Source organism: Ascochyta rabiei, chromosome 15, assembly GCF_004011695.2.
Source record: "Ascochyta rabiei chromosome 15, complete sequence".
Classification (NCBI taxonomy): Eukaryota; Fungi; Ascomycota; class Dothideomycetes; order Pleosporales; family Didymellaceae; genus Ascochyta; species Ascochyta rabiei.
In genome coordinates, this window is record NC_082419.1 from 76,195 (window position 1) to 99,185 (window position 22,991).

At 49.5% G+C, this 22,991-nt stretch overlaps 4 protein-coding genes across 5 annotated transcripts, besides 18 other annotated features; 2 read left to right on the forward strand and 2 right to left on the reverse strand.

Moving 5' to 3' along the window:
• Positions 1 to 764: part of a mobile genetic element that runs on past the window's edge.
• Positions 765 to 770: 6 nt separating this feature from the next.
• Positions 771 to 1,610: a mobile genetic element.
• Positions 1,339 to 1,371: a tandem repeat.
• Positions 1,611 to 1,666: 56 nt separating the features above from the next.
• Positions 1,667 to 1,700: a mobile genetic element.
• Positions 1,697 to 1,864: a dispersed repeat.
• A 449-nt stretch (positions 1,865 to 2,313) lies between these two features.
• On the reverse strand, positions 2,314 to 2,691 carry EKO05_0008475 (uncharacterized protein; the record flags this gene model as incomplete). Its single annotated transcript, XM_059637317.1, has 1 exon — positions 2,314 to 2,691. The coding sequence occupies one exon, from the start codon at positions 2,689 to 2,691 to the stop codon at positions 2,314 to 2,316; it is 378 nt and encodes a 125-aa protein (XP_059493300.1).
• A 2,749-nt stretch (positions 2,692 to 5,440) lies between these two features.
• Positions 5,441 to 5,493: a tandem repeat.
• A 37-nt stretch (positions 5,494 to 5,530) lies between these two features.
• Positions 5,531 to 5,575: a tandem repeat.
• On the forward strand, positions 5,576 to 9,088 carry EKO05_0008476 (plasma membrane localization protein; the record flags this gene model as incomplete). The annotated part of the gene is made up of 1 exon (XM_038946536.1): positions 5,576 to 9,088. One exon carries the CDS (start codon positions 5,576 to 5,578, stop codon positions 9,086 to 9,088), a length of 3,513 nt encoding a protein of 1,170 aa, XP_038796013.1.
• Positions 8,529 to 8,557: a tandem repeat.
• Positions 9,089 to 9,235: 147 nt separating the features above from the next.
• Positions 9,236 to 9,326: a tandem repeat.
• A 3,294-nt stretch (positions 9,327 to 12,620) lies between these two features.
• Positions 12,621 to 12,656: a tandem repeat.
• Positions 12,657 to 16,865: 4,209 nt separating this feature from the next.
• Positions 16,866 to 17,651, forward strand: EKO05_0008477 (uncharacterized protein; the record flags this gene model as incomplete). 2 transcript variants are annotated; one of them, XM_059637319.1, is made up of 5 exons in its annotated part: positions 16,866 to 17,022; positions 17,120 to 17,180; positions 17,253 to 17,315; positions 17,475 to 17,580; positions 17,643 to 17,651. In XM_059637319.1, 5 exons carry the CDS (start codon positions 16,866 to 16,868, stop codon positions 17,649 to 17,651), a joined length of 396 nt encoding a protein of 131 aa, XP_059493302.1. The 2 variants fall into 2 exon arrangements, with proteins under 2 accessions (XP_059493302.1, XP_059493301.1); XM_059637318.1 differs by having other exon boundaries at positions 16,866 to 17,180; positions 17,475 to 17,651.
• A 278-nt stretch (positions 17,652 to 17,929) lies between these two features.
• EKO05_0008478 (uncharacterized protein) lies at positions 17,930 to 19,295 on the reverse strand (the record flags this gene model as incomplete). The annotated part of the gene is made up of 2 exons (XM_038941589.1): positions 17,930 to 19,023; positions 19,076 to 19,295. 2 exons carry the CDS (start codon positions 19,293 to 19,295, stop codon positions 17,930 to 17,932), a joined length of 1,314 nt encoding a protein of 437 aa, XP_038796015.1.
• A 785-nt stretch (positions 19,296 to 20,080) lies between these two features.
• Positions 20,081 to 20,154: a tandem repeat.
• A 397-nt stretch (positions 20,155 to 20,551) lies between these two features.
• Positions 20,552 to 21,035: a mobile genetic element.
• Positions 21,036 to 21,037: 2 nt separating this feature from the next.
• Positions 21,038 to 21,205: a dispersed repeat.
• Positions 21,202 to 21,205: a direct repeat.
• Positions 21,206 to 21,374: a long terminal repeat.
• Positions 21,206 to 22,991: part of a mobile genetic element that runs on past the window's edge.
• Positions 21,206 to 22,991: part of a mobile genetic element that runs on past the window's edge.
• Positions 21,324 to 21,362: a tandem repeat.

The following is a 22,991-nucleotide window of genomic DNA, read 5'->3' on the forward strand; positions in this document are numbered from 1 at the left end:
TAACTACATTACAAAGACAGAGTTCCTGCTATGCTTTATACGCGCCTACAATGCTGCAATTACTTCTAAGAACATCTAGGGAGGGTTCTGAGGTGCTAGATTAGTCCTATTTGACCCAGACTGGGTCATAATGGCCCTTAATGTGAAGTTGCGCACTCTATCACTACCACTACCTGTCAACAACAAGCTCTGGCAGTCGCAAACCCCAAGCAACACCCTTAAACTTAGGTCGCAATTAACGCTTATAAAGACAAGGATTTAGAGGTATATAGATAGTTCGCCTACCTCTATAGTTAAGGCGTTTAAGAAGGTAGCAAAAGGGGCAGCAATAATTGCGCATAAGCTAGTGTTGGCGCAACAGGAGATTACTTAGCTTTAAGCTGCTAATAAGGCAGCTATACAACAAAAATTACACAAAAGAAAGTAAGTTTAGGCAGAAGGGACCCTAACAGTTAAGGATGGCCTGCAATTAACAACTCTGAAGGAGTTTAGGGCGCGTAGTGATGGGAAGAAGGCAAAGAAGCAGGTGCGCGCTGAAGGAGGTAAGCCCTCCCAAAGACGCTGTGGACAGTGCAATTAGACAGGACACAACGCGCGAACGTGTCAGAAAGAGGTAGAAGTAGTTTCTAAATAGTATTACAGGCCATACTGCACTTTGCAGCACTAAACTAGGTTATTTTGGGCCATAATAGGGTGGAGTTTGGTGGGGGCTTGGCAAAAGTGAGCGGCTCGCCTGTTGAGCGGCTTGCCTGTGGGGTACGTTAACTACTAGATATAGGTTATTTTGCCCCTCTAAAGAAGGTATATAGGCGCTAAGCTAAGAATCTTATATATAACTATATTACTTATATTACTAAAACTAAGTTCCTACTATGCTTTATAGACGCCTATAAGGAGACATTTACTTCTAGCAATATCTAAGGAGGCTTCTAAGGCGCTAGAATAGTCCCCTTTAACCTAGAACGGGTTATAATAGGTCTTAATGTCCGCCTACGTACCCTACCGCTACCTACTATAGAAGATAAGCCCTAGCAGTCCTAAACCCCAAGCACTACCCTGCAATTAGGGTTGCAATTAACGCTAGTTTAAGAGAGGATTTAAAGGCATGTAAGCAGCTTACTAACTTTAATAGTTAAGGCCTTTAAAAAGCTTGCTAAAGGCGCAGCTATAGTAGCGCACAAGCTAGTGTTAGCTTAAAGGGAGATTACTAGGCTTCAAGCAGCAAATAAGGCTGCTACGCGACGTAAATTGCATAAAAGAAAGCAGTTACAGCAGGAGGAAGTCCTAACAGCTAAGGAAGGCCTTTAATTAACTACTCTAACTAAGTTTAGGGCACGTAGTAATAGTAAGAAGGTAAGGAAGTAAGTACGTGTTAAAGGAGGTAAGGCAACCTAAAGACGCTGTAAAAAGTGCCACAATATAGGGCATAACTTGCGCACGTGTAAAAAGCCTAAAGAAGGTGTTACTAAATAATATTATATACTGTACTACTATAAACAATGCTAATGTGGGCTAATGCAAGCTATAATAGGGTAGAATGTTGGTGTGGTCTTGGCAGAGTGGCCGACTCGCCCGTGTGGCTGACTTACCTGTTGAATACGTTATAGGTAAAGATATTTAAGGTTAAAAACTAGAAATTAACCAGTAAAATCGCTAGAATCTCAAACTGTGTGTCCGACTCGCCCGTGGGGTACGTTAATACATTGTAAACCTGTCTTAAGCATAAAGGATAGATGCCAGGCAGTTATAGATGCCCGTAGTGGGTACACAAAGCACTGAGTAATCAATTTAATTCACCCGAAAAATACAGCCGAACACCCCTGTCGTGCTTCCCCACTTACACTACTTATGCCAGCTACCATAGTACATACACTACCTAACTCTGATACCATAGTGCGTTAGAATTGTTATGATTTGGTGGTTGCGCGCGTCATGCGCACGGACACGGTCCTGGCGCCGAATGTTGGTCAAACGCGTTTTGACAATCATCTATAGGTGTTGCACAAAGAATACCCCAAAGCTATTTTGTCTAACGATTCCCATCGTGCCTATATACTATTTGATTCGCAGAGGACCAGGTCGTAGCAGACAAGGAACGGGAAAGTAGCGGGCTTGAGTCAGATGTGATTTGGTGAGAAATCACTCAAGGCCGTTGCTTTACAGATAGCGACGGAAATCTAGCTGATACATGAGATAGGACACCTGTCACACCAGCGAAGGGCTGTAACATAAACCAGCGATTAGTGTGTCGTTTGGGACCTGTTGTTACGTGTTAGTCCTTTGGTACAACTAGCGTCGACTAGAAAAAACTACCTATGCCTTGTAGCATGTGACGCTTATGGGCGTAAATGCTTCAAAATTCGTTCTGCAATCGGTATTAGAGTTGGCCCAAAAGGCACTATTCGGAGCCTGCAAATTATCTGTGCCGCGTATCGGGCCGTTAAGCCTGATAATTGACTTGAAGCCTTGATTTTCCGACACCACGGTCAAAACTCCAGATTTAGTGCCAGGATGTGGAGGAGCGTAGTTGATCCGGAGATCCTTCCCACAGCTGGCTTCATATCTTATTCCATTATTTTTGAACATGACTTCATCGTACGGTTTATCACTTTGTGGTTCAGGGGCATGAGCACAGGTATCAGCAGCCCAGGACGTTGCGGCGAAAGAGATGATAAAAAGAGCTGCCTTCATGATGTTAAAAGGTTTGTAGAAATTAAGTGAGTGGATTGGCAAAACAATGGTCCGGGGTGTTAATGAATTTATACCTGAGTCTCAAAAAGACCAGTCTTGCAGCAGAGCTAAAAAGTAGGGATCTAATGTTCATGCATGTGTTAAAGAGCCTCAGCTTTAACTGCGCATATCGGTACTGTGTCCGTGCACCTAATACAAGTGTTGCATTCTCCCGCTTACTATGGTATGGTATCCGGCAAAGGCCTCACATGGCGTATGTGATCGAACGAGATTTGCCACGTTAGAAGGATTGCGTTTTTGGCATTAGCGTTTCTTCGCAGACGGCCTCTATTGTAGTTCAGCCAACTGGTCTTTTTCCGGTCGCTTTTGTGGAAGTCAGCCAGATACGGTTGTACCGGGTACCTTGGCGCTCGCTGACAAATGTAGAACGCCGCTTGCACTGTAGCGAGCGGCATGCACTCGAGAGCTTTTGCTAACTCGGCGGTGGCGCTTTCATCGCCGTCGTGTCCCAACTTTTTGTGCAGAAGTGACTGCGCAGCAACGTCGGTCATAGGTTCGATGGCTATTATCGCCGTCCTCCACTAGCTCCAACGCCGCGGTCCGCGTTCGACTGGTCACCAATGCTGCGCCGTGCTTGCTTGGAGGTAGATATGGAGTTAAGGGGCGTGGCGTAGCGTGAGCGCCATCCCTACCACTCGCCGGCAGAACCAGAACATCAGCATTGTCGACGTTATCGAGAACTAGCAGCCACTTCCCACTCTCCTCACTGCGGAGCCAGTTGTGCACGAGCTGAAACATGTCCGCTTGAGGATCATTCCGCCCAGCTAGCTTGACTTGATCTGCAATAGCTTGGTAACCTTGTTCGATGCGGGCTGCATTGCTGGCGTGTACCCAGAACACCCATGTCTCTGGTGAACGATCTGCCGTTCGGTAGCAGTGTTCGATAGCAAGGAATGACTTTCCGGCACCACCTAAGCTTACTAAGGCTACACGTGACGCTGGCGCAGAACACTTCTCACGTATCTTGTCGAGCAGCGTCCCGCAATTGATAAAATCAGGGTCGCGGCAAAAGGGACAACGCGAAAAGGGCCTGGGAATGTGTTTGGGTTTAATGTAGCTGAGTAACGCCGTTAGCCGCTCTGCATCCACCAACACGCTAGTCCTAACTTACCTGCATTGGTGTTTTTGCTCGTTGGTTCCGTTCCATTTTGCCGCTTCTGGATCTCTTCCTTCAGCCTGACTGTCGCATAAGCTTCTTCCTCTCCACAAATCAGTGGCAGAAATACGTCAAAGACACCGAGTAAACAATACACCTTGTCTTCTTTCAATGTCGTCGTACGTGTAGATGCCCAGCCTAGCTCCTCTACGCTGAACCTGGAAAGGCTTTGACCCCTCAAGGCTTCAGCGGGAACCCTAGCAGCCCGGCAGACATCTTTCTCTAACGATGTTTTGTCACCCAGCCGGTTGCCCTCTTTAGAGAAAACTCGACGCTGGCTGGTACTAAGAGCTCTTGCAGCGTCCAGCCTCGTGTGAACCAAGGACTTCGTCGAAACGCTTCCAGCCATGTGATCTGAAAAAACCTTGGCGTTCAAGTTCTCTGCAACAGACATCGAACAGATATACGTAGCGCCTAGAAGCACGCTGATACCATCGAAACATAGAGTTGATAGCCGTGTTCAGCTCATTGTTAGTGGTCTTGTCGATGCAGCAGGTATCAACCCAGCAGTACTGTAATCCATCCGCCGCCGCTCGCTCAGCACAGAAGCACAGCTTGTCGTAGCCTTTCTTACCCCTTCCAGAGCCAGCCAGCAGCTCTTGGTGTGTGACTTCTTGACCTTCTGTCCAGGTGTGCGAAAGGATGGCATAAGGCGGGGGGTTATCATTGTCAGAGGATGTCTCAGACAACTTGCGCAGCACATGTGGTGATTTAGGGCTGAACAACGCTAGCCGAGTCATGTGCATCTAGACCAAAACAGGTGTCCGTGGGCTTTGCTGCATCACATCGCCCTGTTATCAACCACACGACTGCGCTCTGTTGAATTCTGGCCACGCCTACGCGTTGCACACGTGCAGCTGCCCAAATGCATATCCGTTTGCCACAAGATGGCTAGGGCGAAGACGGCTATAGACATGCGTGGCCTGGGATGCACGCGCATTTCTGCACTTGTACTGCAGAGTATGCTGGAGAGGACCACGTGTTCTCGAGAGGGGACTCCGTATATAAGCATCCGTTACTGTGCCTGGTAGGGCGTGCACAGCAGGCCAGACATGTGAAAGTGGGTCTACCAGAAGTGCGGGAACAGCGTTCAAACATGGTCGAAACTTGACTCCAAGAGCTTCAAGAGCTTCAAGACGCTTCGCACCAAACATGTACTCTTCGTAGATTGAAAAACAATTGCGCATGCCTGGTACCATGCACTGCACACATTCCATCCCAATCCAGCCGACGCCTGCCTCCAACGTCCGCAAACATGGGCTTCACTGTCATGTTCGTCATCGCCATGGCGGACTCGGGCACCAAGGCTTCCCTTCGCACGTCCGTCCGGGGGAGTTGGCCCGCGGCGTTGACGTTTCGTGCGAGCTGCATGTATCGATTCCGTATTTGTTGCGTACAACACCCACCTCCACACCTCCCAACACGTCCGCCCCCCGCGCGCTGTGCTGAGGTGCTGAGGCCGCATTGTTCATTCCTGCCCTGGGCGTGCTGTGCGAAGTATCTTCGCCTGTGCTGCTCGCCGTCTGCCGCGGCCTGCCGTCTGCCGTCCGCCGTCCGCCGTCTGCCGTCTGCCATCTGCCGTCTGCTCCCCTCCATCGCCCTCCCAGGCACGCCCCACCGACGTCGCCCTCGCCCTGACCCTCGCCCTCGCCCTCGCCCTCGCCCTCGATGAACGCCGCGCGCCAGGCGTGCCGCCCCAAGCACCAGGTGCTCGTGCTCAAGTGCTATCCCAAGTACAACAAGCAGAATGTCGAGGTGCGCGCCAACTCGTCGGAGCTGGCCTATCTGCTCTACTACGCCTCCACACGGCGCTCCAAGCTCGCCAAGGTCACCGACTTCCTCGACAAGCGCGCGACGAGCGACGTGTGGAAGGGCCGCACGGGCAGCGTGCAGGTCACGCTGCAGATTGTGCGCGCCCTGATAGACAAGTGCCCGCGCGACCTGCCGCTGTACCAGCACGCCGTCCTGCGTATCCTGCGCACCATCCTGGCGAGCAGCGACGTCGGCATGGTCGAGGAGAGCGTGCCGGTCTTTGCGGCGCTGTGTGCCCACCAGGACCCGGCCAGCCTCGCCGCCGACGTCGAGTACGTGCGCCAGTACGAGGCCATTGTCCAGCTGTACGCCCACTTCGCCGCAAAGCACCCGCCCGCCGCCGCCAATCAAAAGGCCCCGCAGAGCTGGCCCGTCGCCCTGCGCCTGCGCAAGGCCGGCCTGCACGCGCTGAAGGCCGTCGCCGAGTCGGAGAGCCTGGGCAGCGAGACGGCCCGCCAGCTCGCCCTCATCGTGCCCGTCGTGCTGGCCAACATGTACGCCGACTCCGCCGCCTTCCTCGCCCGCCTCGAGCAGCGCGAGCGCGACAGCGACGCCCACGACAAGGAGCTGGCCCTGGGCCGCCGCAAGAGCCTCTCCGCCCCGGCCCGCACGAGCACCAACGACGAGGACGAGCGCGCCGACCCCGTCGCTGCCGAGGCCACCACCGAAGCCGCAGACCGGCTGGCCGAGGAGAAGGTCGGCGTGCTGGCCCTGCAGGCCCTGCGCAACATCTTCCAGGGCGTCAACCGCGGCCAGCTGCGCCTTGCCACCTCTGCCGTGCTCGCCTTCATTGCCGACAACGTCAAGCGCCCGCACGCGCCCGGCGAGAGCTGGGCGACGAAGCTCATGGCCATCATCTGCGCCTGGGCGCCTGTGCAGGACCGCTACGCCATCTTGGTCGCCGTCGTCGAGGCCCTCGTGCGCAGCCCCATTGTGGAGGCCGACGTCGAGCGACAGCTGGTGCTGGCGACCATCATCGACCGCCTCCTCAGTTCCACCATCAACTTCATCGGCCTCAGCGTCATGGACGTCCTGGTCGGCCTCATCTCCCACACATTGCTGCTGCTCCAGCTCGGCGGACCCGGCTCGACCGTCTCGCCCCACCACCAGCAGACGACGTCGGTGCTCTCGGAGGAGAGAGCAAACGGACAGCCCTCCCCAAACAACACGGGCGTGGTGATGGAGCTGGTCAGCGAGCCCTCACACTTGAGGATGCAGCTGCTCGACGTCGTGCGCAAGTGCATGGCCGACCTGGCCACACACGTCTACTACACCGATCAGGTCTCCGACATGATCGAAGCCATCCTGAGCCGTCTCAAGCCTTCGCCCGCGTCTACCACCACCGCCGAGGCCATCGAGAACCCAGAGGAGGCGCTCGATGCCGTTGTCACGTCCGGCAGCCTGCGCGAAAAGACGCACGTCGACAGATTCTTCTCCTTCGAGACCGCGCGCATCACAGCACTCGAGGCTGTCAAAGCCATCATCGAGACCGCAAACGCGCGCCGACCAGACGGCTCCTCCGCATCGGTAGCACGCAGTAGAGTGGGCGTGAGCGTGTGGGAGGGCACCCAATGGCTTCTGCGCGATCCTAGCGGGGCTGTGAGGAAGGCCTATGTGGATGCGGTGGTCACCTGGTTGAGCTTGGAGAAGACGAGGCAGGATCTGAGGATCGTGGACAACCACCGCAGGAAGGACAGCGATCACGACAAGGGTGGGCTGACGAAGCGCGCCGTGTCGAATGCATCGCAGCGCGAGAAGTCGCCAAAGCCCGGGAGACACAGCTTCCTGCCGCTCCTGCATCTGGCTGTGTACGAGAATGCGTTGCAGTTTGTCGACTCGGAAGCGGACTACATGCTTCTGCACCTGCTGCTCAGCACCCTGGTCGAGCGGCTGGGAATCAACGCTGCGCGGAGCGGACTCCCCATGGTCATGCGCCTACAGGAAGAGATTGCAACGGTCGAAGAGCCGACCGCAAAAGTGCGCATAGGCAGCCTCGTGCATGGCTACCTGTGGGCTCTCAGCATGGCGCTCGACTTTGAAACATCAGCAATCGGCCGCACTGTCCACAACGAGATCACACGGCGCAACAACCACGGCCTGTGGCTCAAGAGCATCCGCGTACCGCCCATGCCGGCCGACCGCATCGACACGCCGCACCCTAGTCTCTCCCAGCTTCCCACTTCCGTCGTACAATCCGAGTCGCTGATCCCGTTCGACAACCGCGACGCCCTTGTCGAGAAGATGTCAGAAGGCTACTCGAGCTCGCTCCACTCGCCGCCCTCCTCTCTACCGGGCTCACCAGGCCGTTCCATGTCCGCATCATCGTACTCCGGCCTTCCCACGATCCACCAGCCCCCGACCATCGAGACCAACAACATCCTCTCCGTCCCCACGCTCCCCTACAAAGTCCGCGAAGACCTCCTCGCAGACTGGTCGCGCGAGCAGTGCCTCGCCATCAACACCAAGGGCTCCTCGAGCGCGTCCATCTCCGGGAGCAAGAGTGGAACGCAGTACACCGGGCATCGAGGCAACTTCCTCGGCGTCCGCATTCCCAACGGCGGACTCGACAGCACGGGGAGTTCGCCTGACCAGAGTCCGCGCCGCGCACACTCGCGCCCTCCATCCATGGCCTACGGTCTTGTGGGCCGCCTCGCCTCACCACAGAGGCGGAGGAGCCCGAGCGAGAGCGGGGGCAATGAGACGCCACGCAGCAGGTCGTCGCTGCGCTCCAGCGTCCGTGTTGATGACTTGAAGAGGGCGCTGAGCGGCTCCGGCCGCGCACCGCGCACATCCTACTCGATGCGGCCCCCGACACGGCGCGACGACGACGAAGAGACGGATTCGCTGGTAAGCGCGCACTCGCTCAGCGACGCCTCCTTCACGACGACCCACGAAGCGCTCGCCCGCGACCGCGCTGCAGCCCAGTCTTCCGTTTCAGACGACCCAGGCACACCCGCCGCAACACTGACACCGCGCCCGCTGCCCGCCAACCAAGACGGCAGCGCCCAGTACTTCACCACCCTCAACGGTGACGTCATCCCGCCCGTGCCCGCCATCCCCGCCGATCTGCGCAGCGACGCACCCGCCCCGCACATCGACTTTGCCCAGCAGCAGCACCCTGCCAACGGCACTCCATCGCACGCCACGTCCAGCGCCAACGCAGGAGGCGCCGTGAGCAGATCCCGCAGCGTCAAGAGCGGGATCAGCAGGGGCCGGAGCGGGAACCGAACGCACAGGGGCAGCGAAGTCGCGGCTGCGCCGGTCGTCGATGTCGGTGCTTTGCTCGGGAGCGTGGGGTTGGATGACGATGACGGTGACGACGAGGGGTTGAGTACGAGTGGAGAGGGGCTGGGAAGGGCGCCGTATTAGGACTGCGGGTTGTAGGTGGTGTGGCATGACGGTGTTGGGTAACGAGGCGTGATGTGCTGTGCTGTGACACGGTGATGTGGCGAGCTGGTGGTGGTCAGCGAAATAGTAAACATCGCTATCTTCATTATCACACCTCATGCCTTGTACCTCTATTTCCATTCCTATCTCCATCCTCACTCCTGCTTTGTCTCATGTCCTAGTCCATTCCGCCTCCAGTTCAATTCAAACTCCCATCTCCCTACCAAAACTTCACCTCCCCGTCCAATGCCCAACGATCCCTAACAAAGAAAAAAAAGGGGCGGTGGGGGATAAAAATTAAGTTTAAGCGCTCCCCTCTGTTCCCTCTTCTTCTGTTGTGATGTCTACCACGTCCTCTGCAGAGACAGGTACAAAGATGTTACGTACCGCTGCAACATAGCTTCTGTCTGCCACATGTCGTTTTCTTTGCCAAAAGCTGCCCTGTTCAAAGCACACGCAGTGCTCAATCACTCCGGCTGTGATTTTGGAGACAGAAGGTTGTAGTGCTGGCGTTGTATAGATGCCATGCATAAGGCAGTGGTGAGGTGCACGAAGTAGAGTAAAGTGCGTGTTGCAGTGCATAAAGTAGTAGCGAGGTAGACAAGGTGCAGATGAGGTGCATGAAGCAGCTCATGAGGTGGTGTTGAGGTGGATTGAACCTCACGAGGTGGTTCATGAGGTAATGATGAACCTCGTGAGGGAGCGAATGAGGTGGGGTAAGCCTCACGGCGCGGTGCATGAGGTACATGAGGCAGTGCATGAAATAGAGTGAACCTCACCACGATCTTCCCTTATACAAGGCCGTCTCGCTTCTGGAAGTTGAGGTCTACCTATCGTATGCTCTTCCTCCTCTAAGAACCGTCATATCGTGGCCGCATTTTCATATCGCGACTGCGTGAATGCGACGATAAATACATTGATGTAGGGGACAGCTGTCTTTGTTTTATTCTACACCTCTTCTGCCCTCTCTTCTGCCAAAACAATAACAAGAAAACGCATTGTCTGCGCCTGGTCTGTGTGTTGTACGAGCTTTCACTAATTGTGCTTGCACGGTCGCAATCTATTAGACCATCTTCAACGCTCAAAAATTCGACCGCCTCACTGCATGGATCTCTTGCCTTTTCCAAATAATAGCATACATAACTAATATTTCCTGCACGGACTGCGATATTTCGTATACCGATTACCTTTTTCTTCGTTGTGTTTTTCTCAAAACAGTATCTGGCCGATGTTATGTCAGACATGAGATCCTTTCTCAAAAACCTGCACAAACTAAACCCATCTCTTAAGTCGTCTCCAGTCGGCTGTGTAACCAGTAGCTATTCCTTCTTGTCCATCCTATTCAGTTCAATTGTCTAAAAATAATTGCATTCTCCCTATGTCCTTTGATAACGACTTCAAATATTGTTAATGGCAGGACTGGCCACGGTTGTTTCTTCTAGCAACATCCCGCAGAATTGCATTCCAAGCTACAGAGTGAAGTAACTCAAGGGCGCGTCTTCTCGCTCGTCTTTGTTGCTCTTACTAAGCAAAAAACAAGATGCTGAACCCTTCATGTCTTTTGAAAACGACTTCGGATACTGTGCATGGCAGGACTGGCCGCTCTTGTCTCTTCTAGCGATTTTTCTGCTGGTGATGCACCTCAAAATTCAAATTAAAAGGCCATACAATCAATTGCTCTCTACTGTTTCTTTGTACATTTTGATTGTGGGAAAAAGAAGAAATCAACCCTCTTATTTCTTTCCAACAATTTCAGGTGCTGTTTAGGACAGAACCCGCCGCTGTCCCTTTTTCAAGTTACCTGATCCAGCTGAAATTTCACCTCATAAAAATAAAGTCAAGGGGATCAAAGGCATGTCTGTCTGCTGTGTCCTGATTTCTTTTACTACGAGAAAGAGTTTCAAATTCTCGTCTCTTCTGAAAAAGCATTGAATTGGTAACCTATAGAGGGCCCTGCTGCTCTTGTCTCTTTCATAGCAGCCTCCCGCAGCTGGGAGTGCACTTGAAAATCCAAAGTCCAAGAGGCCACCGGATGCGTTCTGCTGCTGTATCCTTGTCCTTTCCACAGGCCATTCTTTCATCGAACTCTAACTCCGCAGTATCAAAAGTTGATTCTGGAACTCCGTGTGTAAAACCTCCGGACCATCAAAACCGTAAAGTTGGATATGATGTGCAGAGCTCCCGTCCTTATACCTATATCGAATTTTGCCACTTCTCCCTTTCTCAGCAACTCTGTCTTGCTGGGATTATGCCTCGAAATACAAAAGCAAAAGAAAAGGGTGAATGTCTTCCCTCCTCTGTCCTTGTTCTTTCCAAGGGTCGTTCTTCCATCAAACTCAGATTCCGCAGCATCACCGGCTTCGAGAAGTAGACAGACTTGAGAATACATGATATGCCTTCTTCTTGTATCAATTACGAGGCTCCGGTCACATGTCGGGGTTTGTTGAAGAGACGTCTGCTCCATGGTCGTTGCTCTGAGTGGGCTCATTGCGCTTGGAAGACCAGACCATCATGCGTCCAAAGAGCTTCCTTTCAACTTTAACATTTTACTGGTATCTGATTCAAGTTTTTCAAACGAAGCGTTCTTCTTCTCATTCAGCTACTTACAAAAACTGCACCTTGCTGAAAGAAAGTAATCTTGCTCCACCCACATTTGCAAAAGAGATGACCAGTCATTCCATGGGCTCAAAAAACATTTTTCCCTCTTCAGCATGATCTGGTGCTTCTCCTGTCTGAAAAGATATGTCACGTCTTGCTGTGGCTGATGAGCACGACTGCAATCAACGACGCGCTTTATCATACACTCAAGGCGCATGCCTCCCAGCTCTCGGTTCCAGATTCTTCCTCTCAAAAACCCACTGTCACATTACCATAACCTCTGCGTTGCGATCGAAAGGTACCAAGACGGTCTTAATGGCCGGAGCTGGTCGCCGCCGCAAACAACTACCACCTTTCCCTGACGTGGTTTTAAAACATTCTTTTCTCAAAAACTCCAACTGTCACAGCCATGGTTGAGGTTGGCGTCGTTCCTTTCTACACTATAACATACGTTTTCTACCTTGTTTATCAGTCTTCAACAAACGCGCACGATCCTAAAAAGGTCAGAATCAGCGACCCATGCTGTCCTGTTTTCCGCATTCCAAAATTACAAGCCTGCGGCAGTGTCACAGATACGTTGCTAAATCAACAGCAAAATAATCAAAGTTGGAAACGACTGCGCGCATGCGTCAAAGACCAATACAACAAACTTAAAACCTGCGTGAGGGCTCTTCGCAATTGCTTCTCAAACTATTTGCTCACGTACAAAGTTACTAAGCCTGATTTCTATGCTAAGACATCTTTGATTCTTCCTACAGTGGTGGAAGCTTCTCCCCTTTCCATCCTGCTTTCATTTTGTACTTCTCGAAAAACGTCGAAGCCGCCGTTATGTACATACTGCTCGCTTCCTCGTTCCTATTTTGTTCTAGTTCTATTTTAAATTTGGTTTCAACTAAGTTAATCACGACAAAGTCGGCTTTTCACTTTTTTCTCCTCTCTTCCCTTTTCTTCTTGTTTTACTCTGATTATATCTACATGTCTATACTCCGACGCGCTGTGTAGAAACTACCGCATACCTAAGCTTCCTTTCATCTCGGTAAAAGGACTGAAAACGCGCCGCTTCGTCTCACTTCTGACACCCGTCCACCCGGCACCGAGCTCTGTAAACATCGTCAGGGTCCGGTGCTTGGCAGCATGAAGAGCCTTGGGCGCAGGGAGCTGGTCCATCAGCACAGAGACCGTTCACGGGGATGGTGAGCACGACGGGATCAGGGTTGACGCAAGATGTCGTTGTCGAGATGATGTTTGTCCTCTGTCGGCTGTCAGTGATGCGGCATAGTCTAATATAGGGGATTGATGCAATGTCCGACGTACGCTTGGTGCTGCCGTCACGGTGGCGGTGGTTGTTGCCCTGGGCTTGATGTTCAGACAGCAGCAACCTGCCGAGATCTTTGCGTCCGCGAAGGCGATTAGCAAGGGAAGGAGGTTGACTACTGGTTCGGCCTCAGCCTCGCGCGCCTTCTTCTTGACCATCGTGATGGCTTGGGGGCTCGGATCCTCCGCCGGAGCAGGACAGACAGAGCTGAATGTGGTGACCGTAACAGTAGATATGACGATGGTTCTGGTTGGGATTATTGTCGCGGTGGCTGTCGCTATGGCGGGGATCTTGAGAAACGAGCTGCAGAATGTTGTTGCTGGTGTTCCGAGGTTCTTTAATACGGCGATAGCACCGTCGACTTTTGCACAATTTATGGGACCGCGAGCAGCGAGGGTGGGCTCAGCAGGCAGGGCGCTGACTGAGCCGACGGCGGCGACGAAGAGCAGATGGTAGAGCATCTGGGAACGGTCAATGAAAGTGTGTTGCAAAGGGAGCGTCCCCAGTGTACTCTTTCGCGACTTTATATCCACTTGAACAGGACCATTCCACAATTTGAGTTCCAATCACAAGCTGAAGCAGGCATTTGCTTGTCCGAGGCCGTGCCCGTTCGGCCAGGTCGAGCTCTAGCAATTCAAGACTACTTGAGCAAAGCTGCGCACACTTTGGTGCACCTGTCTAACATCGCTCCTTGACAGCTGAGGTTGTACTTGGTGGCTGAGGTGCTACGACGCGGTAGCCGTTCGAGACTGGGGTCTAGCAGCCCTGCTAAGTGCCGCATGGTGTCGATCGCAAGGCTACCGTGCTCGCATCCCGCAGCCTTGCAAGTAGAAAGTGCCCAGATCGAAGGTTGCGTTGTGTGAACGGTAGTCTCTAGAATGCCAGTTCACCGGTGAGCTGGCCATGCGTGCCATGCTTCGTAGTGGTTGATGCTTCTTTAATCAGACAGGTGTCGGCCCAGTAGCTTCCCATTGACGACAACATTACTCACTCGGTTGCTCACACGGGTTGAATTGCTATCATGAACGCGGGGTTCTTGCGTTGCTTTACCCCCTCATCGCGACAATGAAGACGGTCTGTGGCTCCTTTCGCTGGACAGCGGGGGAGTGCGAGGCTTATCTACGCTGTACATTATCCAAAGCATCATGCACCGCTTGAACAACAAAAGAAAAGGACAAAGCCTACACGTAGTCAAGCCTTGCGATGTTTTTGATCTTATTGGCGGTACTAGTACAAGAGGGTTCGCGCTCACAGTCTCGCTCTTCAAGCATTGGCACAGCATGCTATCGCGGAAAAAAATGCAGACTGCTATTGCTACGCTCGATAGTCCCGTTCTTACCCGAGGCGAGAACGAAGTTGTATTTGCCCAACTATTCATCAGAATACAGCTAAATGCTGAGATTATACAGTCACGTATAGCCAGTGAAAAACCTTTGCACATACATCTTACCGTGGGCCACGAGAATCCGGGACCTGCCATTCAAGACGAGTCGCCATTCAGGAAGATACACGATGTTATCGAATTTTTACAAGATTCCAGAGGTCACATACCGCAAGGTTTAACTTCTCTCTTCATCCTCCCACCGAGTCGTTCCTTTTCATACCATGTATCAGAACCTACTATTTCGTACCGGTATTAGAATGGAGGGCCTGAGGTTCTGACCTGTCTCTCATTTCATGATACGAATAGGACTACTTGGTTGAGGAAAGCATAACGATGTGACGGTACTCTTTATTGTCTGCTGTCTTTAAACGGGCTGGTCTCTTCATTCAACCTCACAATGGTCAAAAGGCGTCCGTTGACCTTGTCAGAATGGAATGAAGTCACTCGGTACCGATTGGAAAATCCCTGCGAGCGGGCTACTTACGATTTCAACCGTGGGTAGATCCACTATGGTCTCCGGCGAAAGTAGGGTTACGCGTAGCGATCCTCGATTACAAAACCTTTACGCGACGGCAAAGTTAAAATTCGTGAGGGTGCGGCTACAAACCAAGATGCTGGGTCCATATCCACGACCCAAGAATCACCAAGCCGGTCGTGTCGAATGATTTCCACATTTTCCTCGGCGGTGACACTATGTATTGTGTAAAGTGGTCTGCTGGGACCTCTCCTCTAATGAAGATGATCAAATTTGAACATTCACTTTGCTAAGATTGCAACCCACCTACGATCATGCGAACCAACAAAGCTATCAGCCTGGTGAGAGTGATAACTAAATAGCAATTCGAAAAAGGAACGTTTGCGAATTACTGTCGATTAAGACTCCATAATGAGAAAAAGGCTGATATACAAGTGCGGAAGCAACTAGTGCTGACAAAAATTGATAACAATGTGGTTCATGACGTTGGCATGTGTTCCAATGAGCGCAAATGGGTTCATCGCGAGGTAGTGGGTCTAGTGAAGTGCTATTTCCACAAATCTACTGCCATGATATCCACGAAACTACGAAGTTGGCAGCGCCTTGCAACACTCTCCCTAGGCACAACATGGGCACGAAATTGGAGTATACTCGAAGCATTAAAAAGTCAGGTTCGACTGATGCCAATACCAATGTCAACAGAGACAACGTCGATTCCGACAACACACCACCAACCTACTAGGACTCTGAGCCATCAGCTCAGCCACCACAATACCCTGATTACCAACGCACTTCGTCCACTGAACCGCAAACGGCGCCCACGCCACGACATGATCCCGCTAATCAACACATTTGTGTTGCTGACAAAAGCTTCTTTCCTTTTCCACATGTGAAAAAAGATGCCGCATCCACTGCGGTGCGACATCACCTCTCAAGATCGCGGCGGATTCAAACTCGTCCAGAACTCGCATATGTGCGTTGTCACTCTCTCCACTTTCGAAAACTCATAGATCGATACCTGGTTTCGATGCACCAATGGTAGCCACAGCCCATCTACCTAGAGTGCCTCTTCTACGGGAGGTATGTTCAAACCAAGATCCTCGTTTGCATTATATTAAAAAAACTAGTATCTCAAGCTCCTTTACCAGGCATTCTCTTTCCCTATGTGAGCCTCTGAATCATCACTACCGTGTATCAAAACCACATATGGACATGAAAACAGCCCAAGCATTTGTTACGTGGCCTTCCTTCTCTGTCCATTTTTCATTTTCGTGAGTGCTACACAACTCGCCAAAAGGTGATGCACATGCGATCTGCCAGTCAGAAGAAAGACTCTTCATCTACAAATCAAAGACTGCGAGAAGTAATGCGAGCTCTCTGCTTAAGAAAGACCGATCGCTTGATCATCCTCAGACTATACCACCTATCTTACACTATGACTTTCAAAAGACAAAATGAGGCATCGCATGCGGTGCCGGCTAAATTATTAATGTAGAAAACCTCACAGCGCATATCTCTCTATTACCCTGACCATCTTGTCAAACCAAGCCTTGCACCGCCATCTCCACATGTCAAACCTCTACCTCACCAGCTTCTCCTGGTACCAAATCTCGTAAATTACACTTTATTCAATCCTCGATGTATCCTCCGCTTAAAGTGAATTTGGTCCTGCAAATCGGACATTCCACGATACACCGAATCAACGCATATCTCAGCAAGAACACAAGACATGTATTCTCAGCTCATTAATTATCTCTTCCAGTCGGGGCCTAAGGTACATCATTTCTAGGTCCAATGTCGTTTTCGTATCAGACATGTGAGGAGTCATAAGCTTCTTGGATTAGCTCATCCGGCTACAAAGGAAGAGACTTGTTGGGAGTAGTCTCACAGTGCTTAGTTGTGACCTCAGTTCCTACTGTTCCCTGCTCATTTATTTCCTGGAAATGTAAATACAGTGGCAGTACTGTGCAGTGTGGTGTGGTTGCATATGGTCTCCGACAATATGATGATCATGTATATACCCCCCGCCATCCACATCAAACCGTCAACACCAGCACACCTTAATAAACACCTCAGCATCTCAGTCACCAATCCCTCGCGGTCTAAGAACGCCATCGACAGCCAGAATTCAGGTCACGTGCCAAGTAAGTACCCCGATGGCGCGCGGCCATCACGGTACTATCCACACATCCCCCACCCACGCACCCAGCAAACACACGACACCTCCGCTCACGATTGCAGAAAGAAAAATCACAAAGAAAACTGCTCTTTGTATCTGCGAACTTGCATCCAATATCCAAAGGTTCACTTACCCTGCATCCACTGCCCACCTGCCCAGCATCTCAGAAGGCGCTGCTAACAGCCCGGCAAACAGCATGTCCCACGAATCAGTGTGGTATTCGCGGCCGCGTACCTACGGAAAAGGATCACGGAGCTGGTGCGTCTCCTTTCCCCCTTTCTCTCCTCCTCTATACCACCATTCCACCAGCGTTATCATCTAATCTACTTACACCGCAACCCTCCGCATCGCCACCTCACTCCCCCAACTGTCAATGTTCAAACCATCCCCAGCGCTCCAGGTACTGACATTCAAAAGCGTAGTGACAGGCTCGCGCAAGCACGCGGGTCTAATCCGCAAATACGGACTCAACATGAGCCGACAAGCGTTCCGGGAGAAGGCGGCTGAGATTGGATTCGTCAAGGTGTGTGTTGATTTTCTTTCCTGTGTTGACTAGGACATGTGGATCGGACTAACAGACTTTAGTACCGATAGGTGGCTGATTGGGTCGATGGTGGGTGGGCAAGTGAGAAATAAGTAGGAGGGGACGGTTGGATTGGAGGTGGTCCTAGGAAAAAGCTGAACAACGCCGTTCTATCCAGATGCCAATTCTGATTCCGATTCCATAGAAGTTTTTCCTTCTTCCAACACCCCCATGCAGCGTAACCCCATGGTGTATACCGAGATCAGCAATAGCTGATTCGAAAGCATTGTAGTTCGTGCAGTTCCCAAGCCAAAATACAGCCTGAACTTCAATTGTAAGCATACGGACCTCAAAACGAGGCGATGTGGACAGACTCCAGCTGCTTCTTGAGATCAGCGAGCGTGCGGAATTCGCGAAGCGGACCGCCAGGGTTGGCCAAACCAACCGGACGACCGCCGATAGCGACTGTGGTTGGCTTCACTTCCACGTCCTGCTCGTCGTCGATCTGGGCAACAGACTTGACGTCGGCGAAGTTGCCGTAGATGCTGCTCAGCTCCTCGTACATCTTAAAGAACGGGAGACCATGGCGGGCGTAATCACTGGCACGCATCGGTTGGGTTGGAGGAGCTTCGCCGGTGACGCTGTGGTAGATGACTGAGTTGAGGATCTGGACATTGAACACCGTGGTGCGATTTGATTGCCACTCTGAGCCTAGCAGGTCAGGCTTAATGCACTGCGTGATCTTGCCTCCGGCTGCGACACTCATCTCGTGAGGCGGCTCCTGGTAGCCGCCACGAAGGCTGAGGACTAAGTGCAAGGTACTCTCGATCCCGATCTTGTAATAGGACAGCGCTTGATGAGGCTCAAGCCGCCGTCCGCCAAAGACAAGGCGCTGCTGATCTGGCGGTATACCCTCTTTCGCGTGGATGCGGGTCATGACAGTGAAAACGGTCTCTTGAAGGTCAACTCCTAGCGTTATGACCTTGCCGGTAAGTGTCTTCACAAAGATCCGATGTTCTCCATTAGGAATACGGCGAGGTGCGGACATGGTCAATAGATCAACCTGAGGCTTGTAAGGCGTGATCTCGAACTGAATACCGCCCACGCTATCCTTCCCCGACACCTGCGATTCCACGGAGTAGCCGCTGCCAAACGGCATCGCCACGAACTGTCGCACGTGGCCGCCAAACTCAGCGATACCATCGAGCCAGCGTTGTGCTGGAACAACAATGTAATCTTGCAGAGCTGAAGCAGCAACACGAGGGTCGTGGTTGGACCTATCGTCTCGATGCATAGCCGCCCACTTCGCTTGGCGCCTCAGCCTCGTTGCTCCATCCTCGACCGCCGGCTCACCGGAAATGGCATTGACGCCGCCGACATAGATCTTGATCATGTATGACTGGTCTTTTGTGCAGGAGAAGTTGATCCACATAGCTTCAGACTCTGAAAGCTGTCAGTCGCACTACTTTCTCAGGAGGAAAAGCGAGGGACTCACGGTACATGGGGAAGAACAAGCCGCCCTTAGCCCTCATCTCATTGCGCATCTTGCCGGTGTACTTAGATACAGGCTTCAGCGGGAACTTGCCAAGATCTGGCGGGAGGAAAGAAGTCTGGTGGTTGTCTGGGACACGGACAGTGCGCTGAAAAGAGATACAAAGGATGCCGTCGACAAGCACGGTGTCGTCTTCCAGCTTCATGCTTAGTGGCTCGGTCATATTGCCGAAGGTGTGGTGGTGAGTTGGAGCAGAAAAGCAGAGCAGAAAGCGCTGAGGTAGGCGCGGCGCAAGCGAGGCAGGCAAAAGCGCACGTGCCGGTTCAAGCGAATGTGAAAGAAAAGGTCCGCACGAGACCGTCTCCGCGAGCAAACGAAGTCAGACATCGTCATCAACCATCGAAGCAAGCGATTGCCAAATACAGTGTATAACAGAAAGAAAGTGATAGATTGGTTGTTTCATCCATGGTGTGCTTGTCATAAAGCAGGCAGTCTAGCACTAGTGTGGGAATGGAGTGAGAGAACATACATCAAGTACTCGTCCACGGCAGTCAGCCAAATTCCGAGCGCCAACCCACACGAGAACGCACGCCCGATGCAAAGAAAGGTGTGCGACTAACCTACTCCACACTAGCAGCTAAGAGTACTGATCCAATTGTATTGCAGGACCGCGCTGTTCATGTTGTGTGCTTCCTTGCGTCTGCAGGAAAACTAAGTTTTGGTTAAAAGGAGTAGACAGTTCATGCTGTCAATCTCCTCTAGGCCTGGCGGTACAATATATTCAAGTGAACTTCTTCTAAATGCTACACTATAGTTCCAATGCTAGTATATAACCCTACCTAGGAATTTTTTTTCTCCTCCCTAATTAAGTACTAACCTCGCACTAGCAAGACCACCCTAATATTTACAATGTAAAAATATCCAAACAAAGCAATAACCTTTCTCTATATCTAGTAAGTATAAATGCCATCTAAACATTATCTTCTCCTCTAAACAGAGCAGGAAGTTTATACCAGTACTAGTACTAGTAAATATACATATATAAACATAAACAATATAAAATACCATTTAAATACACCATACTAACCCTTCTCTACATCCAGTAGATATAAATTTTAAAATCTAAGCACTATCTTCTTCTCTTCTAAACAAACAAGTAGGTTAGTACCAGCACTAGTATAACAAAAGCTTAATAGGATACTAACCTTTCTCTACATCTAGTAGACGTAGATACCAAGTCTAGACTAGACACCATCTTCCCTCACCAACTTTACACCAACATCGCACTAACTTTGCACTAGCACTAGTAAAAAAAACAAGATGAAGAAAGATGTATACAGCACTAACCTTGCTTAATATCTTATCAAGTAGCTATATAGTAATTACAGTGTAAATATTATTATCTCCTCTTCTAAACAGAGTAGTAAGTAAGTAAGTGCCAGCGTGAAGAAAGGGGATAATGGTATGAGAAAAGGTGGGTGCTGTGAGGGCACTGTAGGCAGGCAATGGAGCAGAGCGAGATGGGACGAATAATGGGGTAATATTAAGAGATAAGACAAATCCTTAATAGATAAGTCTTAAGGTTTATAAATATTATATACGTGTATGGCCAGTAGGTCCCTAGGCTTAGCCTAGGACCTAGCTGAGGTATCTCCTGGCGTGGGGAGAATACTTATAATAATAGCCCCCCCCTCTTTAAAGGTTTGTCCTAAACTGTAGAGAGGTCTCTAGTAATATTATTAAGCTCTAGAAAAACCTTCTGTAGAGGGAAAAACTTAGCAGGAGAAATGTAGCGCTAGTAGGGGTCTATTAGTTAGCGTTTGTAGGGATAGGAAGCTGTTTAGCACGTAATAGACGCTAGTAATCCTATCCTTCTAACGTTTGCTTAGTAAGCTACTAGGGCAGTGTTACTGCGCAGCTAGGTAGATAAGTCTTATTTGCAAGAGACTAGCTAAGGCTAAGTCTTCCCTAGTGCCTTTGTTAGCTGCTAGTTAGTAAGCTGTTACTTCTGCTAGATGTTACTGTAAATAACGCCTTAGCAGTTATTAGCTCTAAAACCTATGTAGCTAAGGCTATAGGGAGTGTAATAATTATACACTAAATAGGTAATATATAAGGGGTATTATTTACTCCTGTTAAATGAAAGGTATTAGAGAAATAGGTTAGGCGATATACCTGCTAAGAAACTATACAGGGGCCTCCACTAGAACCTAGATAAGACAAAAATCACCCTTACATAGAACAAGAACAGATTATTAATACATTATTATTAACTTATTACTATTACTATCTAATCTAACAATTAAGAGTCTTACTGCTGCTACAATAAGCACTAATAACAAGTAAAATAGCAACTAGCTAAAGCTAGAGGGACGCAACAGTTATTCTTACTAACTTAAGTAAATAGATCCTCTAGTATTGCTAACTTAAGATGTAATGCAAAGCTCTAGAAATCTAGGACATTATAGACCTAGAAGGTAACACTTAACTGCGCGTAAAGCCTATTAAACTACAACCTCTACTTATCTTAGAATACAAACCAGCCTCTGCTCTAAGGAGCACTTAGGCATCCTCCTTAACATAAACTATAAGGGGCAATACACGCACAACCACACAAGAATTAATTAACCCTATTAATACCTTTATAGCAACAACTAATACCCTAATACAATACTTAGAACTCTTAGCAGAAGGAAAGGAAGCATACAACAGCAACGCGTAAGAATTTAAAATAATTTTTAACTTATATAAAATATATAAATTAAAACTACTAAGATAAACAGAAATATATAGCTATAATAATAAAACACTTAAATGCTACAGTTAGCCCTTATCTATAAGTAAGCTGCTTTAATAAACACAGCACCCTATAGACCTAGATTATAAATGTCCAGGCAGTAGTAGGAGTAGATCTTAATAACAAGATTAGAAGGGTACAAGAAAGGTACTATAAAGCACTAAAGCCTATAAAAGTCCTGCAAAATTAGGAACTATAGCTTAGTAAATACAACTAAGCTTTAACTTATATAGAAGCCCTTAAAATAGGAGATATAATATAGAGCAAGCTAGTTGTAAATAACTTCCTAAAAGCAGTCTTAAAGATTGCCCTAGTATAGATGGCAACATTTACTAGTACAGGAAGCGACTAAAGTAATATAGAGAGAAGATAGATAATAAAACTCTTCTGTAAGCATATAAGCCTAGCCTATCCAACATAAGGCAGAATAAAAAGTGCCTTTATAACAGATAGTAGAGCCTTTATAGTAAGCAGTAAATCTAACTTAAACACATAGAGGGACGCCTTAAGTATGCAAATTAGAGCGCTATCTGCAGCCCTAAACTAAAGGCAATTAAAGCGCAAAATGTATGCGTCTAGCAATAAGTCTAAGCAATTCTAAAGAAGAAATGCAGCAGAAGCTGTAGATATATGTCTAGCTTATAAACAGCGCTATAACATTAGTAACTATTACTATGTTAATAATAATTTAGAAACCTCTAAGTAGTTTAAACTAAATTAAAATATTATAAAGCTAGTATAGTATAAACTTTAACATAAGCTAGACTTATAAAGAACAGTAAACAAACTCAATACTAGTTTAAAGCAACCCTGCCTAGTAACAACAAACTCTTAATTAATTACTCTACACATTAAGACGTCTTAAACACTAAACAAGATTATTAAGTAACTAGATAGCTAAGAAATTACTTATGTTAATAAAGGTAGTATAAAAGCAGTATGTAGCGTAAGTAATTAAGGATATCTATTAAAGGAGGCATTTCTCCTAGATTCTGGCTTAACTACGCATATCTGCAATAACCTCTTAAGACTTAGAAACGTACGCCAGCCAGCAATAGGAGATTATATCTAGACTAGGAACTCTAAGGTCTAGATATAAGGATATAGTACTGTTAATATATT